The sequence below is a fragment of the Urocampus carinirostris genome, chromosome 11 (genome assembly GCF_059441175.1).
Source record: "Urocampus carinirostris isolate Australia breed hairy pipefish chromosome 11, RoL_Ucar_1.0, whole genome shotgun sequence".
NCBI lineage: Eukaryota > Metazoa > Chordata > Actinopteri > Syngnathiformes > Syngnathidae > Urocampus > Urocampus carinirostris.
In genome coordinates this window covers 19,521,899-19,545,345 of record NC_142359.1, presented here as the reverse complement: position 1 = coordinate 19,545,345, position 23,447 = coordinate 19,521,899, and the positions used below count along the sequence as shown (strand labels likewise).

Below are 23,447 nucleotides of genomic sequence, written 5' to 3'. Positions count from 1 at the left end.
AGGCAAAGAATGTCCCATTCCTTCACCAAAAAGGGCGATGGAACAGTAAGGGACATAGGCTGCCTTGTGTCAGGTTAAGGGACGTAAATTCCTACGACGGGGGCTGCCAGACAAGAAAAAGTCGAGAAGCAGGAGTAGTTGCAGTGAGTACGAGGAAGAATAAACTAGCATGGCGGCATTAGCGGTTCACAAAAGTCACAGCTCTTTGAACCAGCTCCTTGAAGTCAATAAAGAGACACTTTTTTTCTTGTGTTTTTCATAGTTTGTTGTTCCACTGTGAAATACATATTTTAATTTACATTTTGTTGTGTCGTGAGTTTTTTGGGTATTCTGTTTTTAAGTTTAGTACAAAGTTGATTTTTTTTTAAAGTTCACTGTGGGGTTAAAAAGGCTAATATAATTTGGTAGTATAATTCATTTTTTAAATCACTCATTTTGTGCATAATGTTACATAATAATTTGTAATATATGGCGTTTAGCATTTACACCTGCTGCAAATGCTGACAGACAGAATATAGTGAATGTGTTTTTTCAGTGTATGTCAGCCACTTGCTAAAAAACAACTCGGTGGCCTTGGGGGTATGGCGCCCGCCCCGAGACTGGTAGGTCAAGCCTCGGCCGAGTCATACCTAAGACTTAAACATTGGTACCAGTTGCCTCCCTGCTTGGGATTGAGCATTAGGGGTTGGAATTGGGGGATTTTGTCACCTAATGACTCCCAACACCTCAGTTGGGTTGAGCGAGGGGGCTGGGAATCCCCTCCTCTGAATCAATCTCCCAAAAAGAGTCAGAAATGACTCTAGCCACCTCCCACTGGGGGGATATGGCTGTGGTGTATATATATATATATATATATATATATATATATATATATATATATATATATATATATATATATATATATACATCAGCCACTTGCGATTGTGGAGAGTTTTGTGGTGTGCTGTGGATGGTAATTGAAAAAATATTTGCGGATCTTGTCATTAAGAATGAGCAAAATAATCGAAATAAGTCTCCTCATCTTTACTAGCAGCCGCCCGGGCCATGGAGATGTCCTGCTGCACTGCCGCTGTCTCCCCGGTCTTTAGCCTCCCTCTAACATGTCTGTTAATTTCCCGCATTTGGCGCTGTCTTTTAAGGAGTTTATTTTTCTTTTCCTGGCTTTTTCGGCTCCACCTAGCACTTTTTTGCCCTCCATCGAATGCCGGAGACCTTCACGTGTGCCGGCCTTTCAGGAAATCTTCCCCTCTTCCCAACCGGTCACTCGGGCATCAATTAAGGGGCACTCTGGTGCACACGGACACCACGTTGGAGAACCCTGGTTTACATCAACCTGTGGATGCAGTGAAGCCTTCATATTTTTTGGCTTGTGCAATCTTGAGAGCCTGCAAATAAACACTCAGCAAAGACACTCCATATACTTTTCGTTTCTGGGCTTCAAACCACTCGAAGATCTTCATTTTTTGTTCCTGTCCTAGGCGTTTTCTTTTTTTTCAGCGTATTGCAAAACTAATTTAAAAAACAAGAACACATGAATTCAGCATACCTTTACTGTAAAGTTTGTGCTCACATTTGACCCATTGATTTCTGTTGGTTTGTTGTTGCTGTTTTCCCTTGTCCCCTCTCCCAACAGGCTGGGTCGGGCTGATCTTACCTCTAGTACAGGGGTGGCGAACACGCGGCTCTAGAGCCGCATCCGGCTCTTGGACAATTAGAATGCGGCTCTTTGCTTCATTATATATTCTATATATTGTGGCCTTGGCCTCGTTTCATGTTTAGCTTTTCCCCCCTCTTAAAACACACTTGAATCCAAGTAACACATTATATTTGGTAATTAATTTAGCAGATTTTTTGTTTTTATTCTGCTCCGGACACATAACTGACTGCCAATCATCTGCGTAGGTTACCTCCAATGCCGGTCAGTGCGTAGTGTGGCTCTTTGACTCTCACAGTTAAAAATTTCGGCTCTTTGTGTCGAACTTGTACGCCATCCCTGCTCTAGTAGGTAGGTATAAACATGGCTGGACCGAGGGTTGTATGTGTCAATATGAGTATGTTGAATGATTTAGCAGTCAGTGAACATGGCGTTTCATTATCTGCATTACAGAGTGTAACGGGTGTAATAATAACTTTTGTTTTATTGAAATTCCTGCTGAAATATGTGTATAGTTTTTGGTAAATGTGTCCTGCAATGATGAGTCCAACAGTGCCACCTGCTGGTATGGGCTAGGGTTTGTTTTGGCTTTTGACATGTGACCAGAAGGCAGGGTTTTGTTGGCACTCTACAGAGTGAGCTGCCAACGGTAAGACACATCTTTTGGTGCTCCACAAAAGAAGTTCATTTTAAACATTATAACCACAGCTGACAAATCTCTCAACATGCACAGTAATGTGATAGATGTTGTCAAGCTGTTTGGATTTATTTTCGTTCTGTTTATGTTGTGCTAAAATGTTAATTCCCCTTTTAGAGATCAAAGAGATCAAAGCCAGCAGAGAAGCTAATGTTGTGACTCATTTCATCTGCAGGTAAAATGTATCCGTTTTTATACTCATTATTGTTATTATTTCTATTTTCTCATATATATATATAAAAAGGAGGATGTTGGTTCAAATTCAGACTAAAGAAAAATATGTTGAATTCATTGTAAACGTTAAAAAACCACTATACGATCTCTTGTTAAAAGTATCTTGTTAAAATGGATGTAAAAATGTATTGTGATATTCTAAAATGTATTTTATGTAAATTGAAAAGAAAGCTCTTTGATATGCTTTGGGCAGTCTACAGAGAGAGCTGCCAACGAGATCATAGAGATCAAAGCCAGCAGAGAAGCTTATGTTGTGACTCATTTCATTTGCAGTAACTGTAATAAAAACCTCATCGTCCAGTCCAGCGTCTTTGGTGGGACAGGTACACCGCGGTTACAGAGTATTGCAGTAACGCTCTACATAGTAACTAGTTAAGTTACTGAATGCGTTACAGTAGTAGTTACCGAGAAAGGTAATTGCATTCCTGTGTAACGCGTAAATCCAAACAATGGGTCTGACACAGACTTAGAATGTACAAAACAGTGCTGTCAAACATGAATGAGCACAACCTAAACGGGCATTCATCCTTCAGTCAGGTCGTCATTAAAGTGGAGAAGGATGGCGGGCGTGAAAAGATCGCAGTCGAGACGCAGTTTCTGGAGCTTGACGTCGTCGTCGGGCACGTTGTTCTGACTCAGAGTCTTGCTCATGTCCAAGCTAGTGCCGTTGTGCTTCCACGTGTAGCTGCACGCGTGCGAGTTGTACGGCAAGTAGCGCTCCAGGATCTCCGCCAATGTCTCCTCAGAACACACCTGAACCAGAAGACATTATAGAGGGGGGACTTTAGACTCCTATAGCACCGATGGCAGAAAGACGTGCTAGGTAGTTGACCTCCAGCCGCTGCTCCTGTGACGTTAGCGTGTTGATGACACGTATCCATCTGGTCTTAGCGGATAGCCGTCCCACCTCGTAGCGCCGGTCCTTCCACCAGGCCGGCACGATGTCGCTGGCCCAGTCGGAGCGCGGTCCGGCAGGAGGGATGTGCACGAAGCGACCCCTGGGTGTGTAGTAGCTCACGCAGTCGGTCAGTGGGTGGACAAACGTCAAGACCTGTTTGCAAGTACGGCCGAGCGCTAAAATATACGACGCAATTGTCAAATATGACGGCTCTCACTCACGTCTTCAGTCTCAGGGTCGAACCAGCTGCTGATGTCCTTCCCGGCAAACTCCATGATAGGCAGTAACAAAACATCACCTGAATTAAAGGAATGAGAATACTTTTGTGTGAAATGATACAAATCATTTTACAATATTCAGGGTTCGTATAGGTGCTTGAAACCTTGAAAATGCTTGAAATTTAATGTTGTGTTGTCAAGGGTTGAAAAGTGCTAGGATTTAGGGTAAAGTGCTAGTAAATGGTTGACATTGTTGCCAAGTTGGACTGCAAGTCATCTTAAAAATGATGCCAAAACTGTTCTCTGGTAGCTTCGCTTTGCCATTGCATATTTTTCTTCCCCTGTAATTAACGACAGCTGGCATTAGTTTGTATGGCATTGTCATAGGAAGCATCATCGCTACCCATGGGTCACTACACCTAAACAGGGCACTGTGAAATGTGTATTAATGCAAAGATTAGGTAACAATAATGGACATTTATTAAGGTTGTGTTTTCCAGTGTTAAATTGTAATGGGAAGAACTTCCTGCTACTGAAAATGAGAGGTACATATTATTATCATCTCTACCCAACATGGTGATAGATTTGTCTCAAAATATTCTTACTTGTATTGTTTGATCCAAAAATATATTCGTAATTTACTCAAGATATGAAAATTATATTTCTTGATAAATGCAAATGCAAGAATAAAAATCCCAAATGTTATATACAGATATTTTTGTGGCCGTACCAATAACATGATTCACATTGGATTTCTTTCTTTGATAGTACTGGATAAATTGAAGAATTGTCTCGGAAAGTCCTTGAAAAGTGCTTGAATTCGGCAATGAAAAAGGTATATAAACTGTGAATATTTTAAATAACTTATTTTCAAATTCACCTTTCAGAACATTTAAAGGACAAATATAGTTTTATTCTACAGGGACATTTTAAATTATTTTGTGCATCCTGGTGGTGAAAAAGACTTCATTAAAACCAATTGGTTGAGTCCCTTAACCACTAGCGTCGTAGGGGCACCATTTTCTGTGGTGTGTCCTGGACAAGCACAGGCAGATGGCACCCATGACTCTCCAGGCCAACACATGTTTCCACTGGGTCTTGAATCGGGGACCTTTCTGTTAGGCCAATGTGCTAATCACTGCACTACAGAAAGACAAGCAAAAATAAATGAAATATCGTATAAAGGTGCATTTTTTCAGTTGCACTACCCAACACAGCGACATGTAAAGGTAAAATACTACAAATCGTCTCTAAGGGGGCAGGAGGAGAAGAAGACCGAAAAAGAACTAGGCCGACCGACAACATCACGGAACGGACTGGTGCCAACTTTGCCACGACCCAAGAACAGGCCAGGGACCGTCAACAGTGGAGAAAGCTGTCCAGAGTTGCATCCTCATTGTGTCACGGTTGCCATGGCGCCCAATTAGCCCCGCCCGTGTGGCGCCAGCTGCAGCTTGTTGACAGATTGGCTCCCTGTCAGTATTTAAACTCTGTCCTGTCAGTCCCCTTTTGTCAGTCCGTCTGCGAATCTCTGTTTTTACACGGCAAGCCCTTTTTCGCCTGTCCTATTTTTTTCTCCTGTTTGTCTCCCACTAAGATCTTTTTTTATCTTGACCACGTCTGCTCTACCGTCCCAATTACGACCTGTTTTGATCTCGACCACGTCTGTTCTCTTCTCCTGGCTTTCGACTTGTTTCCGATCCCGACCACATTTTTGCTCTTCTATCCCGGCTACTGACCCGTTTTTTTCTGTTCCCGACACCGCCATCGCTCGCCACGGAAGTCCCACTTCCGACTTCATAGCGACCTGCTTCCAGCCTCCAGCAATCCCCGGATCGTAGGCGCAACCACCCCCCTTTCTTCTAATAAAACTTATGAGAAATGTTAAGCGAGTGGGTAATGTTTCCGTTCTGGTCATGACACATTGGTGCCCCGACGACCAATACGGTAAAGGGATCCGTAAACTGTTAACAGGGTTGGGTAGGGTTACTTTAACTTGATTACTTTCAATTACTTTTGGATTACTCCGATACCAAATATGCTAATAAAAGACAAAAGAAACTAAATATGGATAAAATTATGACTCACAACACATGGTAAGCTTTCTCTTCTGGCTTTGATCTCTTTGATCTCCGGCAAAACTAACATCGAATGCGACAGAAACAAAATGAAAATCAATCCAAACAGCTTGCCAACATCATTTTTGCCGTTCCATGTGTTCCGTTACTCCCCAAGCCTGCACAAAAGTTTGTAATTTTATTCATATTTAGTTTCTTTTGTCTTTTATTAGCAGGGTTGGGTAGGGTTACTTTAACTGGATTACTTTCAATTACTTAATGAATAAAATTACTAAATTTTGTGCAGGCTTGGGGAGTAACAGAACACATGGAACTGCAAAAATGATGTTGGCAAGCTGTTTGGATTTATTTTCATTTTGTTTCTGTCGCATTTGATGTTAGTTTTGCCGGAGATCAAAGAGATCAAAGCCAGTAGAGAAAGCTTACCACGTGTTGTCAGTCATCATTTTATTCAGATTTAGTTTCTTTTGTCTTTTATTAACATATTTGGTATTGGAGTAATCCAAAAGTAATTGAAAGTAATCCAGTTAAAGTAACCCTACCCAACCGTGACCGTTAATCATGATTTAGATATTCATTCATTTATATCATAAATAATTTCGATATAGGTAGAAAAATATACAAAGTCCTCAACTGAACAAAGAGCCTATAATGTCACAAAAGCAAAGGACTAAAAGTCCTCGGTACAAATTGTGTTTTCCCCAAAAACTATAAAATCCACAAGTGATGCAATGGATATTGTACAAAAACAGGCCTACTTTAAATTTTTCCCCGATGTACTCGTAATGAGTATCAGTATTGTCTCACACACACATAGCTGCCCATCAATGCTGAGATCTGGCTGATCTCGAAAGAGCGGGGTTACCCTTTACCCAGGTGTTTTTCAACTGGTGGGTCGTGACCCAACCGTGTGTCGCGGACACGTTTTCAGTGCATCGCGGGCCTTTGCTATTAAATCAACACAGCTCAGTCTCCAAGTTAACGAATGTTGGTGCGATTGCTTCGGTAAATTATTATTATTGTTATGATTAGTTTGCGAAACGTGACGTTTCCAAACGCTCCCTTGGAGGCACTCAGACGCCAACTCGGAATCTGATTGGCTAAACCAACAACTTTCTCAGTGACTTTTGTTACAGGACACGGCCTTTGGGATTTTTTGTGAAGGCCTCTGGGTAGATTTCCGAGCCTAGCAACAACTAATGGCTGTAATGTGGTTGGGTAAATGCTTAGATATGAAGCGCTCATCTGGAAGCAGCCCAACCAGGAGGAAGCACTAAGAGGAAGCTTGAGAATTTTGAATAATGAGTAAGGGCAGTGGCTAAGGAGGTAGAGCGCTCGTCTTGGGATCAGGAGATCGCAGTTCGAATCCTCCGTGTTACATGTCGAAGTGTCCTTGGGTAAGACACTGAACCCTTAATGCCCCCAATAAGCAGGTTAGCGCCTTACATGGCTGCACGGCCGCTATTGGGAAATGTGAAGCACACTGTAAAGCGCTTTGGGAAGTCTTGACTTAAATAGTGCTATATAAATGCAGATCATTTCATTTCATAACAAATATTCATGGACAAAATATAACTAACATCGCCTGAATCTTATGTTTTTAGACCAGCAGAGAAGGGCTAGTAGGCCCTGACGGCCCACCATTTCTAAACTAAAATTCCAGTTCTTATTCTAACAATACCAAAGCATTTATCTTGCAGCTCACCTTCATGTTGCTTCATGAGAGGTGTCAAGTCACACACTTTGCCCAGGAAGGAAACCCATAGGTCGGCCGCTGTGTTGTGTGCTGATACCTGGGCAGGTGTAAAGAAGCGAGGCCTTTTGGGCATTATTTTCCTCAAAAGTGAATTAAAATAAAATGACTAGAAAAAAAGAGGACTTTTATGTTGTTGCTGGGTCACCATGGCAACGGGGGGTGGGGCGCGGCTCATGGCGTTTATTATATATCGGTAAAGGATAATTAAGTAGCCAACTCTCCGTGCTACATAAGTTAATGACATCATAGAAGGTTTGGTTATCATTGCACGATTTTGGTAGATGTTTTAAAGAAATTATAAAAATGTGTGACGTGGCAATCAAGAACATTCGATCGGCGGAAAATGTTAACTTTCTACGATTGGCTGCTCATGGATTCGCTCAATTGGGAATGAGCACTGTCAATCAAAGCTTTCGCAATTCCTATTGGCCGCTGCTTCCAAGGGGGCCAAGCCCTTCCCGTTGGCGTTTACGGACTGCTATATATTTTTACGACCATTATATAATCAATATCAAAACATTCTAAAGTGTTTTGAAGTATTCAAAACAATTGTTGAGTGTACAATAATACGGCAAATATTAGACGAAGTGGGACGCGGCGATGTTTAGGTCTCGAAGTTTCTGTAGCCCCAGGATACAAAACAAATAATGTCTTCTGTCATAGGCTTAAAGTCACGTCAATCGAATTATCCGCTGTTCATTGGTCACCACGCAGGGAATGGGCGTTTACGTCCTAACCTGGAATGTGGTCCTCGCGAGATTTCCCCAGGCCCACGTCGGATGTTCGGATTTACGAAGGGCAGCAGGAGGGAGAGTGAATTGGAGCGATTTGCGATGAAGTGTTCGCCTCGACATGCAAATGTCATGTCTCTCTGGCTCTTCATTTTATTAATGCTCGGCGTCGCGCTCCATGTTTCCTCTGGGGCTCAAACGCGGAGTTTACCACCAGGTAATGCAGCTCCGGAGGGTCACCAGACGGGCCAGGCGACCCGCCGGGTTCTGTTAATGGTTCTCCACCTCCCACACTATTCAGACTTTTTCCTGTCTCCCACAAAACTAACCGCTTTATTACTTTTACTTCATCCAAACTTTGTCCTCCTACTACAACTCTTGAGATGTCACTCCTAACTATAGCATACCTGTCAACGTATACGGTTTCTCATCACTTCTAATTGTGTGCGCCGTATAGGCTAACAATTTCTCGAGGGGCAAAATAAAGTAAAATATATTTCCTCCGTATGATAAACAACACAGGTTGGGAAAGAACTAAGCAAGATGCTGGAAGAATCGTTTGAGTTCTTTATTTGGTAAATCACAGAAACTTCATCCATCCATTATCTGCTCCGCTTATCCTCAGTAGGGTCGCGGGGGTGCTTGAGCCATCCCAGCTGTCTTCGGGAAGTGGGCAGGGGACACCCTGAACTGGTTGCCAGCCAGTCGCAGGACACATAGAGACAGTCAACTCGCTCGCTCATTCACCTAGGGACAATTTGGACCGGCCAATTAACCTGTTTTTGGAATGTGGGGGGAAACCAGAGTGCCCGGAGGAAACCCACGCAAGCACGGGGAGAACATGCAAACTCCACACAGGAGATTCAATCTCACGACCTCAGAACTGTGCTGCACACGGCTAACTACTGCGCCGTCGTGCTGCCTGACAGAAACTTGTTTACACAAATTATATTTGTTTTTGATCCACACAGTCTGTCTTGCTGCGAGTATATTGGTGCAAGTGTGGTTGTAAGGTTTCCATCCATTATCAATCCATCCATTATGTGCACCGCTTATCCTCATTAGGGTCGCGGGGGTGCTGGAGCCCATCCCAGCCATCTCCGGGCAGTGGGCAGGGGACACCCTGAACTGGTTGCCAGCCAGTCGCAGTGGTTGTAAGGTTTATTGTCGTTTAATTAAATGAATTGCAATTGGCTGAGGTGCACTGGTAGGATTTTTGCAACTATATTGTATTGTTCTTAAAGTACAGGGTGTTTTAAAAGTTTTGTGAACATTTTGGCAATAAATATATTAGAAACTTTTAAGGATTTAAAACACTTCTTTAATCTAAATTTTTACTTGGAAGGCTTGAATATGTTTTATGTGAGCACCATTGGTCATGCGACACACATCAAGCCATGTTGGCGAAAAACAGCATTGCAGTGTTATTAGTTGCAATAGTTCATGTTATTCATCCCTTCAGCTCATCCATGTCTCTTGGAATATAGGGACATGCACTAATCCTTTCATAAATCTCCACAAAAAGAATCTGGGTTGCCAGGAAATTTGATCATGATCTCTCTTCCCTGACCATCCAATCCATCTGTTTGGCAGTGTTGTGTTCAGAAACTGTCTCTAGTATGGTGGTACCCCATCCTGGTGTAAAATAATGTCACCAGACTCTTTCTCACTCAATTTACCCATTAACCACTTTTCTAGCATTTTGAGGACTGTCTCACCAATGGCTGTTGCTCTTTCAAAGTAGAATAGCCCGGTTACCATTGGGGAATATGCGAGTGTTATGCTTGTCTCCACTTTTATCTGATTAGCATTCTGTAGCCAATCCTAGCCAGCACCAGGCAGTGTAAACTTCATCCATCCATCAATTATCTGCACCGCTTATCCTCAGTAGGATCGCCGGGGTGCTGGATCCCATCCCAGTTATTTTCGGGGCAGTGGGCAGGGGACACCCTGAACTGGTTGCCAGTTAGTAGCAGGGCACACAGAGGCAGACAATTCACTCGCTCATTCATACCTAGGGACAATTTGGACCGGCCAATTAACCTTGAATGCATGTTTTTGGAATATGGGAGGAACCCGTAGTCCTTGGAGGAAACCCACGCAAGCATGGGGAGAACATGCAGACTCCCCACAGGAAGGCTGTTAGCTGGATTTGAACCATTGATCTCAGAACTATTCTGCAGACATGCTAACCATTCAGCTGCCTTGTCCCCCTTGTTTTATTCCAATTTTCAATTAATTGATACCCAAATGTTCCCAGACCTTTGGAACACCCTGTATATTGTTAATTTGACTTTTACTTTTATTGTTCCAGTTCCCCCACATACTATTTATTTTTTAGGTTCTTAGAAAAATTGCAGGTTTGAAAAATTGTCAACAAGTGTAAAGATGCATACCTATCAACTTCTACGGTTTCCCTGTATTTTGTACGTTTTTTAAGCATTTTAAATTGTGTACGCCGTATGACCATTTTTGTATGGGGAAAAATACATTAGAAAAAAACTCACTTTTTTTCCTAGCCCAATATTGTCTTGCCCATTTCAACTCTAAATCTTGGTCACGGGTAGCAGACGACAACGATTGCTAATATTGTCGCGGTATTCTACAGAGTCCGTCTTGCTGAGAATAATTGTGTTTTTATGGTTTATTATCGCTTAATAAGGGTAATTGCAATCATTAATAAGGGGAGCATTTGGCTGAAGTTGACAGGTACTCTATAGACAAAAAAATACACTAACCCCGGTGCTTGCAGATTCTCACTGAAGTTGCAGATCAAGTCTGTATGATCTGTCGTATACATGAGAGGAAGAAAAAAAATCAGTTTGTTTACTGAAACCCAAGGAATTTCTCGTTTAAATATGACTTCAGCAAGATCCGGTGTTTATCACATTTATTTACATATCACTTGTAAAATATCCCTTATTTTCTCTCTGGGGCTGGATGGAGGGTATGATTTAAGCTAAGCAATCAAAAAATGGTAAAACACAACCACTTGTAGCTTGTGTTTAACATGCCCAGGCATTTGTCCTTTTCTCACACCTCAGTGTGGACTGTTAAACGATTGATGTTGTAAAATTCCAACATGTGTGTGCTCGTAGAGAATCTTCTGGTCATCACAGCTGCAACAGAGGAGACTGATGGCTTTGTGCGCTTCATGAGGACGGCCAAAGAGTTCAATTACACTGTTAAGGTAAGGAAAGAATAGTGAAAAGGATGATAAAACGTTTGTTTATGGTGATGCTGGTGTTCAGGTTCTGGGTCTTGGGGAAGAGTGGAAAGGAGGGGACATTGCTCGTACAGTAGGCGGTGGGCAGAAGGTGCGTTGGCTGAAGAAGGAGCTGCTTAAGCACTCAAAACAGGAGGACCTTGTGGTTTTGTTTGTGGACAGGTAAATCACACTTCCTTGTATTAATGCCATAAACCTCAGCTGCTCCATAACTCTGCTGCACGCATCATCACCAAAACCCCTGTCGTACCCCTGTCCTTCAGCCACTCCACTGGCTTCCCAATCAACCATAGAATCAACCATAAAATCCTCCTCTACACCTATATGGGCATTCACAACCTTTCCCCTTTCTACCTCTCCGACCTCCTTCACATTGCCACGCCATCCCGCATCCTCGTATCATCCTCCTGCCTCCATCTCACTATACCCGCTGCCCGTCTCAGCATTATGGGGAGCAAAGCTTTCAGCTGCTCTGCCCCCCAGCTCTGGAACTCATTGCCGCCTGACCTCCGAAATTCTGCCGCACTTGCTTTTTCATGATCGTCTGCCTCACATACCCGCCCCCTTTTAACTCTCCTGTGTTTTTCATATGCTACTCATTACTTGCTTGTTTTAGTCTTGTTTCATTCTTGCTTTATTGTTTTCTGTTGCTGTATGTAGAGCGACCTTGGGTGTCCTAAAAGGCGCTTTGAAGTACAATGTTATATTTTTATGCACTTGCCCAGTTTTTAGCTGAAACCCTCTTTTCGTGCAGCTATGATGTCGTATTTGCATCTGGTCCGGAGGAACTCCTCTATAAGTTCTCACGTCTGGGCCATCGGACTTTGTTCTCCGCTGAGGGTTTCTGCTGGCCAGACCAGCGGCTGGCTCCTAAATACCCCGCTGTGCATTCTGGGAAACGCTACCTCAACTCAGGAGGTAGGGTCGCAGCACCTGAAATTGAACCGCACCCCCTGAATTGTAATCGAATCTTGAGGTACCCTAAGATCCCCACCACTGGTGTGACTGGTACTACCATGTATCAGTTGGTTGTACAGTGCTGGACTTGATCCCACCATTTTTTTCTGGTAGGACAGGGTTCTATTGTCTGAAGACATTGATTGTGGTTCTAGATACCCCATAGATACCCTTTTGAAATGCATTTTAGATATTTAGTTGTGGATAGCAGGGAACTTTTTACAACTCAACCAGGAGAAAACAAATGCCCTAGTCATTGGTCCTGAAAGTGAGAGAGAAAAACATGAACCAAAACTATTTGATTATAAACCTTCTCATTGTAATAAAAATTTGGGCAATTTTACTCTGAACTCAATTTTATTACACATATCAAAAATATAAGTAAAATCCTGTTTTACCGTCTGAATAATATCCCTGGAGAACCCAAGAACCATTTCCTCTTTTGGAAAATTATGACCTTTTGGTTTTCCGGTGTTAAAGTCAGAGTCCACCCATTCCTCTCTTAGGCAAACAAGGAATTGCTCCTGCATGGTTTTATATCCTCTCATTTAGACTATGGTAATGACCCACTAGTGCCAAAATAGTGCCAGATAGCAGCTACTGCATAATTCTGCAGCTCGTGTGCTTACGGGGACCAGGGGGAGGGGTTACATACCACTTGTTATAAAATCACTGCATTGGCCTCACGTGTGTTTCAGGAGTGATATTTAAAGTGCATTAGTGCTTTTTAAGTTCTTTTACTAGTATTTAAATGTTTTAACATTTTGGGCCATCTTTTCTATCCAATCTGCTTTTATTATATCAGCCCTCACAGTCTTTGGGGTCCAAGTCAAATTTATTTATATAGCCCTTAATCACAAAAATGTCTCAAAGGACTGCACAGGATTACAATGACACAATTACCTAAACTTAAACCAACATGCGGGCAAGTACAACTCAAAACCTCAGGGTCAGGACCAAAACATAGGGTGGAGGTTTGAGGAGGTTCGCCGCACTGGTAAGGTATGGTTTGATGGCTGAAAATCCTTTCCTGCAGCCAACTTCTGCCATGTGGATGAGCCTCCCTCAGTTCCCTTTCCTCACATAGTTAGTCTGTGCCTTACCATAACTTATATATATTTTTTAAATTGTATTTTTACTTTAAGTATTGTGTGTCTGTGTATTAGGTGTTTCAGATTGTTGGGTGGGGTAAAAGGAGGGAATTTGATTTACTTATTGTAAACTGAATCTTTTTGTCAATTTATTGTCTTAAAAGTGCTTTACAAATCAATTTTGATATAATGTATTTATATATTTGTTTAGTTGTGGCCAAAGTAACAGATTATTGTGTGTAATAAATCTAGCGAATGTGAATGGCCAACTTCTACCTTGGTTGAGTTCTGCTTAGGGAACGTCAGACTTGTGTAACGTACACATGACATGACAAAACCAAAAATGGTGACGTTCTTTTATAACGAAGATTGAACAGATAAAACGTGTTTTAACAGACGTGTCTCATAGGAAGAAATTCCCGAAAGTTATGTGCAGTGTTGATCCACGGCCAACATAAGATTAATAATGTATGTTTTTCATAGAATCATGGAAAAAATGTTGTGTTTTTTTTTTTTTATACAAATTTTATCTTCAGTTATGCCAAGTAACAATCTCAAGCTGTAAGGCGTCATGGAACAATACCATGCATTTTATTCTTTTGTTTGTGTTTTTTAGGTAGAGCACAAAAAACACAATCATTAAATAACAAAAGGAAACAAACTATTTTCACAAAAAAAAAAAACTGTACAATTGAATAATATTATAACTTTACATAAACATGAGCCCAAAGGGAGTAGGCTGAAGCAGAGCTTTTAAGTGCCCACCTCTATATCATATTTTTTCCTTATAGGGAAAAGATATTCAAAATCGAAACAAGGAAACAGAACCTTACTCCACAAAGGAAAATTGGCAAATAAGAAAATTACATTTCAAACGTATAATAATATCGTTAGTGACTCCTATAACATGTAATACTTAAAGAAATTATTGATCTTATTTAGTATAAATTTCTAAAATGCGTGTAGTTCAGGATTTTTTTAAATTTGTCTAAATTAGGGGCATTTTAAGGTCATCATCTACAAACGGATACCTTTTCAGTTGGCACTATGGCTTTTTATTGTGGTGCGAGAACATCGGACCTTGAAATTGTGGATTTGCCCGATATGATTATCATCTTCTCTGTAGAGAAACTACAGTTCAATAGTTGTTGGGAGTTGGTGTTTGCTAGCTTTGTATACTAATATTAAAGATTTAAGTTTCCCCATATCTTCAAATTTTAACATGTTGGATTTTATAAACAGTTTGTATGCCCTTTATATGCAGTGTTGCACTGTCTTGAGATTTTTTTCTGTAATCCAATAAGCCTTTCTATATTACTCTTATATGCTTTCCCACATAACTCTGTACAATAACCTATATAAGTCAAAATGAATCTTCTGTACCTTATAACGGAAGATTATTTGGGGGATCGGTCCCTCCCTTCAGTTGAATGGAATGTTGGTGTTGCGTTATGACTTTTTAGTGTCATTATTGGTCCGGAGCTGAGTTTGAAATAAAGGGTTTGATTGATTGAATTAGCCACAAATTTTGGCCCTGAATTTACCTGTTGTTCCTCTAGGGTTCATGGGATTTGCGCCTGATATCAATGCCATAGTCCAGCAGTGGAAGTTAAAAGACAATGATGATGACCAGCTCTTCTACACCAAAATCTACTTGGACGAGAAGCAGCGGGTAACATAGCTCTGGGCCTCTATTATGAATGCCATTAGCAGCTTCAATTTTGTCACTATTACTTTTAACCCCCACCAAAAGGCCAAATTCAACATGACGTTGGACCACCGCTCCAGAATCTTCCAGAACCTCAACGGCGCCATAGGTGAGACCTTATACCTTTTTAGTATTGTGAACAAGCTGTTACTTAATGCGCTCGTAATATTTCTTGATAGTGATATCTCTGAACTAATTGTTTTCTCTGATACAATCCTAATATTGCTGTATTATCTAATAGCAATATTGGATCATCCAATATCAGGGGTCCGGTATTATATGTTACAGTGGTACCTCTACTTACAAGTTTAATTTGTTCTGGGAGTAGCTTCGTAACCAGAAAACTAACCAAGCCCTGCAAAAGTACAGTATAAATCATAAAAGAGCATCAGTACATGAAACAAGTACATGTTAATATTAGACACTAAACTTAAAACGATAAGCACATAATGAAAAAAACTAAGAATAAAGAAAGAATAAAAATATTAATTTACCTTTTTGCCTCGGGTAATGTCTGCTTTAGCCGAGTTTTGACAATCCGTCGGAAACGCGCGAGGCAGGCATAATGAACGATGGCCTGACTTGTCCTTTGATCTCTTTTCACAAATATCAAGACTTAATGGAATTTTGCTTAAATGTCTTTGATTTGGACTGATTGTATAATAGCTGCGTCCTCCTCCCCACCATCTTGCCGGAACCCTTCCTTTGCCTCTTCTTTAAACTCTGAACTTTTACGGTGACACAAAGAGCATGCTGGGAAACTCGCAGCCCGTTTGTTTTCCCTTCGGGAAACTCTGGGAGCGGCTAATAGCATCGCCTACTGTACTGTATTTGACTTTGTATCCTGAAACGCCTTGGTAACTTGAGGCAATATTTTCCCGTTCAGGTACTTCATAACCTAAAACTTTTGTAGACATTCGCAAGTGGAGGTACCACTGTGAAAAAATAAAGTATGTAAATCAATCTTACTTTTTACAGTGGAACTGAATTTGCGTGTTTGCACTACCAAAATTGGTATCGGATAGGGACACCCATAATTCTTGTTTTTTTTCTTTCTTTCAGACGAAGTTGTCCTCAAGTTTGAGAAGGCCAGGGTCCGCCTGAGGAATGTCGCCTATGACACACTTCCTGTTATCATTCATGGCAATGGACCCACCAAAGTAGGCTTTTCAATACTTTCTATTGTACCTCTCAACTGTCACTGGCATAGTCAAATGAAATAGGATGATCTCACTTAAAATCATAATAACTTTAAGGTGAATTAACTGTGATTTAACTTTTGCTTTGCAGCTGCAACTGAACTATCTGGCTAACTACGTCCCGCGAGCATGGACATATGAGGAGGGTTGTGGCAACTGTGACGACGACTTAATTTTCTTTGACGAAACTGACGTGCGTAAAACGCCGGCTCTGCTTTACATGTACAAGGGCAATGTTTGAGTTTATTTGTCTGTGTGAATTTCAGGATGATGACATGCCACTTGTGTACGTAGCTGTATTCATCCACCACGCCACACCCTTCATGGAGGAGTTTTTAGAGCGACTAACGACATTCAACTACCCCCTATCACGCTTGCGCCTCTTCATCCACAACAATGTGAGTCTGCGGAATAGCTTACAAAGTGCTCATGCTAACAAATAGGAACATTTTAAGATGAGATGAGATTGCAAATATTCTCAATCTGCTCAGGTTTAATTGGGATTATTGAACGTTCAATTGCATAACTCAGCTCATAATGAGCGAAATTGAATTTGAAGATGTACTTTATTAACAAAACCATTTACAACAATCCTTTCAGTGTACCAAAGTGCTTCATAATGATAACAAAGAAACAATAAGTAAATCACTAAGGACCTCCCGTACCACTTTACAATCTGCTTCACACTTACCTATTCACACACCTACCTGCCTATTGGGGGCATCAGGGGTTAAGTGTCTTGCCCAAGGACACTTCCACATTTAACGTGGATGAGCTGGTAATCGAACCTGCAACCTCTAAGTCCCAAGACGAGCACTCTACCTCCTGAGCTAGGATAAATAAAAAACGATAAAAGGAATTAAAAACAATGAATACAACACTATAAAATAAAATGCACTAAAAGTGTTCTCAAACTTGTGAGTATTAACGGCTACCCTGAAGAAGTGTGTTTTTAGCCTGGATTTTAAGGTCAGAAATGAGACGTAACTCGACTGGGGGCCAATTCCAGAGCCTGTGGGCAGCAACAGAAAAGGCTTGGGTGGGTTTATATTTTGACTTGGGCACTTTCCAGCACAAGTTGGACCTCAAAACTCTACCAAGATTCCAAATAGCTAAAAGCTCAGATAAATATGCTGGGGCAGAACCGTTAGGAGCTTTAAAACCGAAGTTTCAAATCACTTTTAAAATGAACGGGGAGCCAATGAATCGGAGAGATATGCAGATGTCTGCTGGGATGTGATTCATATTTCTGGATACTCTTTAACATTTGTTGAAATACAGTAATCCCTCGTTTTTTGCCTGTTGTGTTCCAAAAGGTCCCACGTTAGCCCTAACCTACAAAGTAGTATATTTCTTCATTTATATATTCATTAATTATTATACATTGAAACCAAAGAAAAAACAAATCTACAGGCTCAAGCATTTGTTCGAAAAATCAAAGTACTGTACTTTATTAAAAAAAACATTTTTTTTACAAATAACCTCTGTACTGTCATATAATAATTTTAAAATTAATCTTTTAATTTCAGCACACTAAGATGCGTTGTCGGCATCATGTGGATGTTACGGAAAAACTGCATTTACTTTCCTTAGTCAGGGGTCGGCAGCCCAATATGTTGAAAGAGACAAAAAAAAAACTACAAACACTTAAAAGCCTTTAGTAGGTCTTATAAGGAGGGAAACATACTGTCTTTATTAATATTCATAGGAAAACATTAATAATGTGTCCTGTATGTGTTCCTTCAGAGACCATATATTTTTCCATTATCAAATATTTTTGAAAAAGCACCAGGGAGCCACTAGGTAGTGCCAAAGAGCAGCATGCAGCTCTAGAGCAAGTTTAGCGGGTCAGAAGTCCAACTTTGTTTTGGCTCTAACTGCCGTTGCTTGTGTGGCTCCAGAGTGCTGTGTTGTCATGACGGCTTTTTGAGAAAGTTGAAATTGAAAAAGATTTGCAAATGCATAATGTAGGTGCGTCAAACTGTTAATGTACTATATGTGTATAACTCGGAACTCAACCTCGTTGACACACAGGCAGAAAAGGGCCGGCGCGACTGTTCAGCCAAGAATACAGAACACGACGCATGATGAAAATCTGGCGAAGTAATGAAATTGCAATAAGTAAACTGCTATACAGCAAGGGATTACTGTATGGAAATATAGTTTTGGCGGAAGAAGTGTGCAGTCATCACCACCTAGATTTCCTTTGACAGGTGGTGTACCACGAACAACACATCCATGAGTTCTGGCAGCGCCACCGTTCTCTCTTCCCTGACGCTGTGCTCATCGGACCCGAAGAAAATCTAAAGGAGGACGAAGCTCGCAAGATGGCTGTGTGAGTGCATACCAAACACAGCTAGGGTTATCGTTTCAAGCCAAATGATGACATGATGCAGCTAATGTGTGTGTTTCTGTGAAATATATCAGATTTTTATTGTTTAATGTTCAATATGATGATCCCTCATTTTTGCCGAGCTTGATTGCCTGTTGAAGCCATTTCGAGATGCATTTGCTCCTTTAAGTTCCTAAGAGTTTTTAACATGTGCCAAAGGATACAGCAGACTCTAATTTTTACTCAGTAAATGTAAAGCTGTGATAAGTTTCAGGTGGGGGTGTGGGAACAAAATAAGCTTTGATGAAAAATAAACTATTATAACCCTAATTACAAATCTCTTGGATGCATTCCCTAACTGAGCTTTCCACTGTGCAGGGATGCGTGTCTGAAAGATACCCATTGCGATTACTACTTCAGCATCGACTCTGATGTCGTCTTCACCAACCCCGACACCCTGAGGATCCTCATGGAAGAGAACAAGTGAGTGTTAAATATGCTTCCTTTTGTCAGGATTCACTGACTGTAGTATTATTATTTCCATTGACCGAAAGTTGTTTTTTTTTAGGTCTGTCATTGCACCTATGCTGTCCAAACCTGGGAAGCTGTGGAGCAATTTCTGGGGTGCCCTGAGTGCTGAAGGCTACTATTCCAGATCAGAAGATTACATAGAGATTGTTCAAGGAAAGAGAATGTGAGTCACTGATTATCTTTTTCCTCACACCCTTCAATCAGCAAAACACAACATCATTTACCCCACTTGCGTTTGTATGTTTCAGTGGCCTCTGGAACGTTCCCTATATGTCCCAAGCCTACTTAATAAAAGGCAGTGTTCTGCGCAATAAACTGTCTAAGCTGAACCTGTTCAAGGACCCTAATCTTGACTCGGACATGGCGTTCTGTCGGAATGTCAGAGACCAGGTAGCTAACATCATGCATGTTTAAAAAAACAGACTGGAGATTTAACAACTCCCACTTACTGTCCTCTCCTACCCACAGGGAGTGTTTATGTTTGTGTCCAACCGTGACGACTTTGGCCGTCTAGTGTCATCAAACAACTTCAACACGTCCAGGCTGCACCCCGACATGTGGCAGATCTTTGACAACCCTCTGGTGCCCGCAACACAAGCCACCCCTCAACATGACCCTGTTGTGCTCCTGTTGCTTATTGTGTGTCTGTTGCAGGACTGGAAGGCCAAGTATGTCAATGAAAACTACTCCAAAATATTTGAGGACCCCAAAGGCTTTGTAGAGGAGGTTAGTTTTTCGTCAGTTTTATAATTATCTATCCATATATGAAACCATCCACATATCAGGGTGAAGGGCTTGATGGCGGGAGTAACAGCTTAAGCAGGGCAAGCCTGAGAGAGAGTCTTTCCAGCTTGTCCTGTATCCCAGGAGCCTTCTGCCAGTGGGAGATGCCCAAAACACACCTCGTGCAGTAGGCATCAGTTGCGCAAGCTACCTCAGCCGACTCCTCTCAGATTGGAACAACTGTGAATGTACTCTGAGTCCCTCACAAGGTTCCCGTGGATCCTTAAAAAGTCTTTAAAAGCATTGAAGTCATTCTCGAAATAAGGCCCTACCTAGCATTACAATGTCTTAACGATTTATATTTGTTTGAACTAAAGAAATTTTGTAACATTTATCAATACTTTTTTTTTTTAATTGACATATTTACTTTGACGGCAAAAGAACTATCAAAACGATGATGTGGTTTCAGTCGGGCATTTCAGAGCAGATGCGTGTCTTGGGTCCACCTACAATATACATAGCACACATACATTTGCCGTATTTTCCGCACTATAAGGCGCACCGGGTTATAGGGCGCACCCCGAAAAAATAGTTTTTGGTCCTATATTTGACATACATAAGACGCACCGGATTATAAGGCGCTACAATGGGAACATCGACAAAACAGTCAGATAGTTCAGTCAAACTTATTACCCTCTTAACATTCCCAAAGCTTGCAAAGACGCAAATACGTGTCGAGAACACGTGCGGATGCGGTGTCCGTACAATGTCACTCAAATGCATTGTTCCATCATTCGGAAGGTTAAAGTCTTGGGATTCAAGAAATGCCAACCATTCCTTAGTTTCTATTTTCTTTTTCGCTCGCAACTTCACTGTGAGTATGACAATAAACACTTGGAATTGAGTTTAATTTAAAAATAGACACTCCATTCCATCCATTATCTGCACCGCTTATCACAGAAACATCGAGTTCAGTCTGAAACAAGATACAGGGAAAATATATAGCCAGAGTAGCTCACTGAAGTCGTTGTGTTCAATAATAATATCCAGCCATGGTCCTCTTATATCTGTGAGTTTAGTAAATCCAGGAGAATAAAATACAAATACAGAATAGTAAAAAATGCTTTATGCCGTCAACCACGTGGTATACACATTCATCTTTTTCGGCCAATTGCAGGCATTGTTTTGCAGCTTAAGCCTATGCCAGCCTGTAAATGATAAAAAGGATCCGCCCCTTGACCTCCGAATAACTTTAGCCAATAGTGATCGATTCAAATGATGATTGACACATTGGTTAGCCAATGAAACGCCGGTAAATAAATCCCAGCATACATCGCGGACTACTTGGCGTTCGGGGGAAAATCTAGTCGACGGATGCAAGTTAGTTGGAAGACTTTGCAACTTAATATTGATCCATAAATAAGGCACACTGTATTATAAGGCGCATGGTCAGCTTTTGAAAAAAATAAAGGCTTTTAGGTGCGCCTTATAGTGCGGAAAAAAGTGGCTGTCCGACTCAGGGTTTCCGTGAGAATAAAAAGACAGAAACCACATGTCGCTAAATTATTCCTGTGACCATTACCGCACCATTGTAGCCATGCCCAGACGTGTACTGGTTCCCAGCCTTCTCAGAGAAGATGTGTGACGACCTGATAGAAACCATGGAAGCTCATGGCCAGTGGTCGGGCGGTAAACACAAGGTCAGTCCAGCCGCCTTCGTGAATGCACTTGCCAGAATTCACACGGATGTTTTTTGTGTCTCGCAGGACGAGCGTCTGGCCGGCGGCTACGAAAACGTTCCTACTGTGGACATCCACATGAATCAGATCGGGTTTGAGAGGGAATGGCTCAAGTTTCTCAAAGAGTACATTGCGCCTATCACGGAAAAACTGTATCCCGGATATTCACCAAAGGTACTGTGATTTTACAAATCTAACTCTACTCGCGCAAGAGTTAACGGGAGAGTTTGTTGATGTTTCACTCTGGTAGGCTCAGGCTATTATGAATTTCGTGGTACGCTACCGTCCTGACGAGCAACCGTCTTTGCGGCCGCATCACGATTCGTCCACGTTCACCATCAACATTGCCCTTAACAACAAGGGTGTTGATTACCAGGTACCGGCGCCACCTATAGGAGCATTGATTTAACCCCTCCTCCTCCTGATCCTGACTGATTTATTTTGCCCCAGGGAGGAGGTTGCCGGTTCCTGCGTTACGACTGCAAGGTGGAGTCGCCCAGGAAGGGCTGGTCCTTCATGCACCCTGGCCGCCTGACACACTACCATGAGGGCTTGCCCACCACCAGCGGAACCCGGTACATTATGGTGTCCTTTGTGGACCCCTAGTACTGAGAAAGGAAAAACTTGCTTTCCTGAGCTCCAGGATTTTGACTTCTGTTGCATTTTGGAGGGATTTTTCTATTTTTATATGGGATAATTTTGTAACAGTGGTGCCTTTTCGAAAAAAGTCCAACACACTGTGTGTGTGCATGTGACTTTTAGGATATTTTAGTGTGTTTTTTTTTTTAAATATATATTTTGGTCACTTATGTGGGGCTTTTCCATGGACTATTTATATTTTGACAAAAAAACGATCCGACTCCATGCTTGGCTTTGTATAAACTGCTTTAAATTATTTAAAAGTGAATGAATTAACTTTTAAGAATTTTTAGACAAAACAAAATTACTCCACGCTCTTGTTTGTGGCTTCATCCCAACTTTGTTGGCTCAAGAGCACCACTGACTGGTAAGAATGTGAGCTGTACTGTTATAATGGTATGAAAATAGTGCTATACAAATAAAGTATACACTTAAAATTCCTAATGTATTATTATGTTTCTTTTTTGGGGTGAAAAACAAACAACTGTACTAAAATCACATCACATGTATTTTTACCATCATGCACATACTTTCATCTAACATTCTTTAAAAATCTGAATATTTAGCAATTACTTTGACTGAATTATGGTTTCCGGAAATAATTCAGTGAAAGTGATTTTGATCATGTTTAAGAAGACTGAAAAATAGTGGAGGACTAATGCATTTTGGAAACCAGTTGATCTCGATAGTTCTAAAGAAAATATTTTTATTCTTAGCCAGTGTCTGAAACTCATGACAAAAAGATACTGGACACCACGGCAGACAACTCTGAAAAGTTGCCTGCCCAGCCATAAAGTTGCCCGCCCCATTTTTCACAACATGAAAGACAATAAGACGACTAATCGCAAAAAAAAAAAAAAACATTGTTGCAAAGTATTAAGGATAGATATTCAGAATATATAACAGAACAACACTTTAAAATTTAGTTTATTATTACTTTACTTATAACATTCATAGCATCGCTGTTTTCTATCTGCCATCAGTATGTACCTGTACTCACTCATCTTCATTCAATGCAATGTTTGCGTTGCGTTGT

General features: G+C 41.2%; 2 protein-coding genes across 2 annotated transcripts; one reads left to right on the top strand and one right to left on the bottom strand.

Annotated features, from left to right (window-relative positions):
- Positions 1-2,087: 2,087 nt before the first annotated feature.
- On the bottom strand, positions 2,088-8,145 carry cyb5d1 (cytochrome b5 domain containing 1). Its single transcript, XM_088347469.1, has 4 exons — positions 7,485-8,145; positions 3,705-3,781; positions 3,418-3,636; positions 2,088-3,338 (listed from the first exon to the last, which is right to left on the bottom strand). Exons 1-4 carry the CDS (start codon positions 7,606-7,608, stop codon positions 3,108-3,110), a joined length of 651 nt encoding a protein of 216 aa, XP_088203595.1. The 5' UTR covers positions 7,609-8,145; the 3' UTR covers positions 2,088-3,107.
- Positions 8,146-8,267: 122 nt separating this feature from the next.
- plod3 (procollagen-lysine, 2-oxoglutarate 5-dioxygenase 3) lies at positions 8,268-22,851 on the top strand. Its single transcript, XM_088347468.1, has 19 exons — positions 8,268-8,483; positions 11,365-11,456; positions 11,518-11,654; positions 12,247-12,410; positions 15,100-15,212; positions 15,294-15,357; positions 16,311-16,408; positions 16,539-16,640; positions 16,714-16,845; positions 18,661-18,782; positions 19,158-19,262; positions 19,348-19,473; positions 19,559-19,700; positions 19,779-19,892; positions 19,965-20,036; positions 21,629-21,733; positions 21,800-21,946; positions 22,023-22,148; positions 22,223-22,851. Exons 1-19 carry the CDS (start codon positions 8,315-8,317, stop codon positions 22,376-22,378), a joined length of 2,286 nt encoding a protein of 761 aa, XP_088203594.1. The 5' UTR covers positions 8,268-8,314; the 3' UTR covers positions 22,379-22,851.
- Positions 22,852-23,447: the final 596 nt, after the last annotated feature.

What these genes read in the sequence shown, in the direction of transcription:
- cyb5d1 (XM_088347469.1), bottom strand. Translation starts at nt 7,608, where the DNA reads ATGCCCAAAAGGCCTCGCTTCTTTACACCTGCCCAGGTATCAGCACAC. An exon ending in TCTCATGAAGCAACATGAAG is followed by an intron (nt 3,782 to 7,484) that starts GTGAGCTGCAAG and finishes CCTTTAATTCAG; the next exon opens with GTGATGTTTTGTTACTGCCT. An exon ending in TCGACCCTGAGACTGAAGAC is followed by an intron (nt 3,637 to 3,704) that starts GTGAGTGAGAGC and finishes ACTTGCAAACAG; the next exon opens with GTCTTGACGTTTGTCCACCC.
- plod3 (XM_088347468.1), top strand. Translation starts at nt 8,315, where the DNA reads ATGTTCGGATTTACGAAGGGCAGCAGGAGGGAGAGTGAATTGGAGCGA. An exon ending in ACGCTACCTCAACTCAGGAG is followed by an intron (nt 12,411 to 15,099) that starts GTAGGGTCGCAG and finishes TTGTTCCTCTAG; the next exon opens with GGTTCATGGGATTTGCGCCT. An exon ending in ACTTGGACGAGAAGCAGCGG is followed by an intron (nt 15,213 to 15,293) that starts GTAACATAGCTC and finishes CCCCACCAAAAG; the next exon opens with GCCAAATTCAACATGACGTT.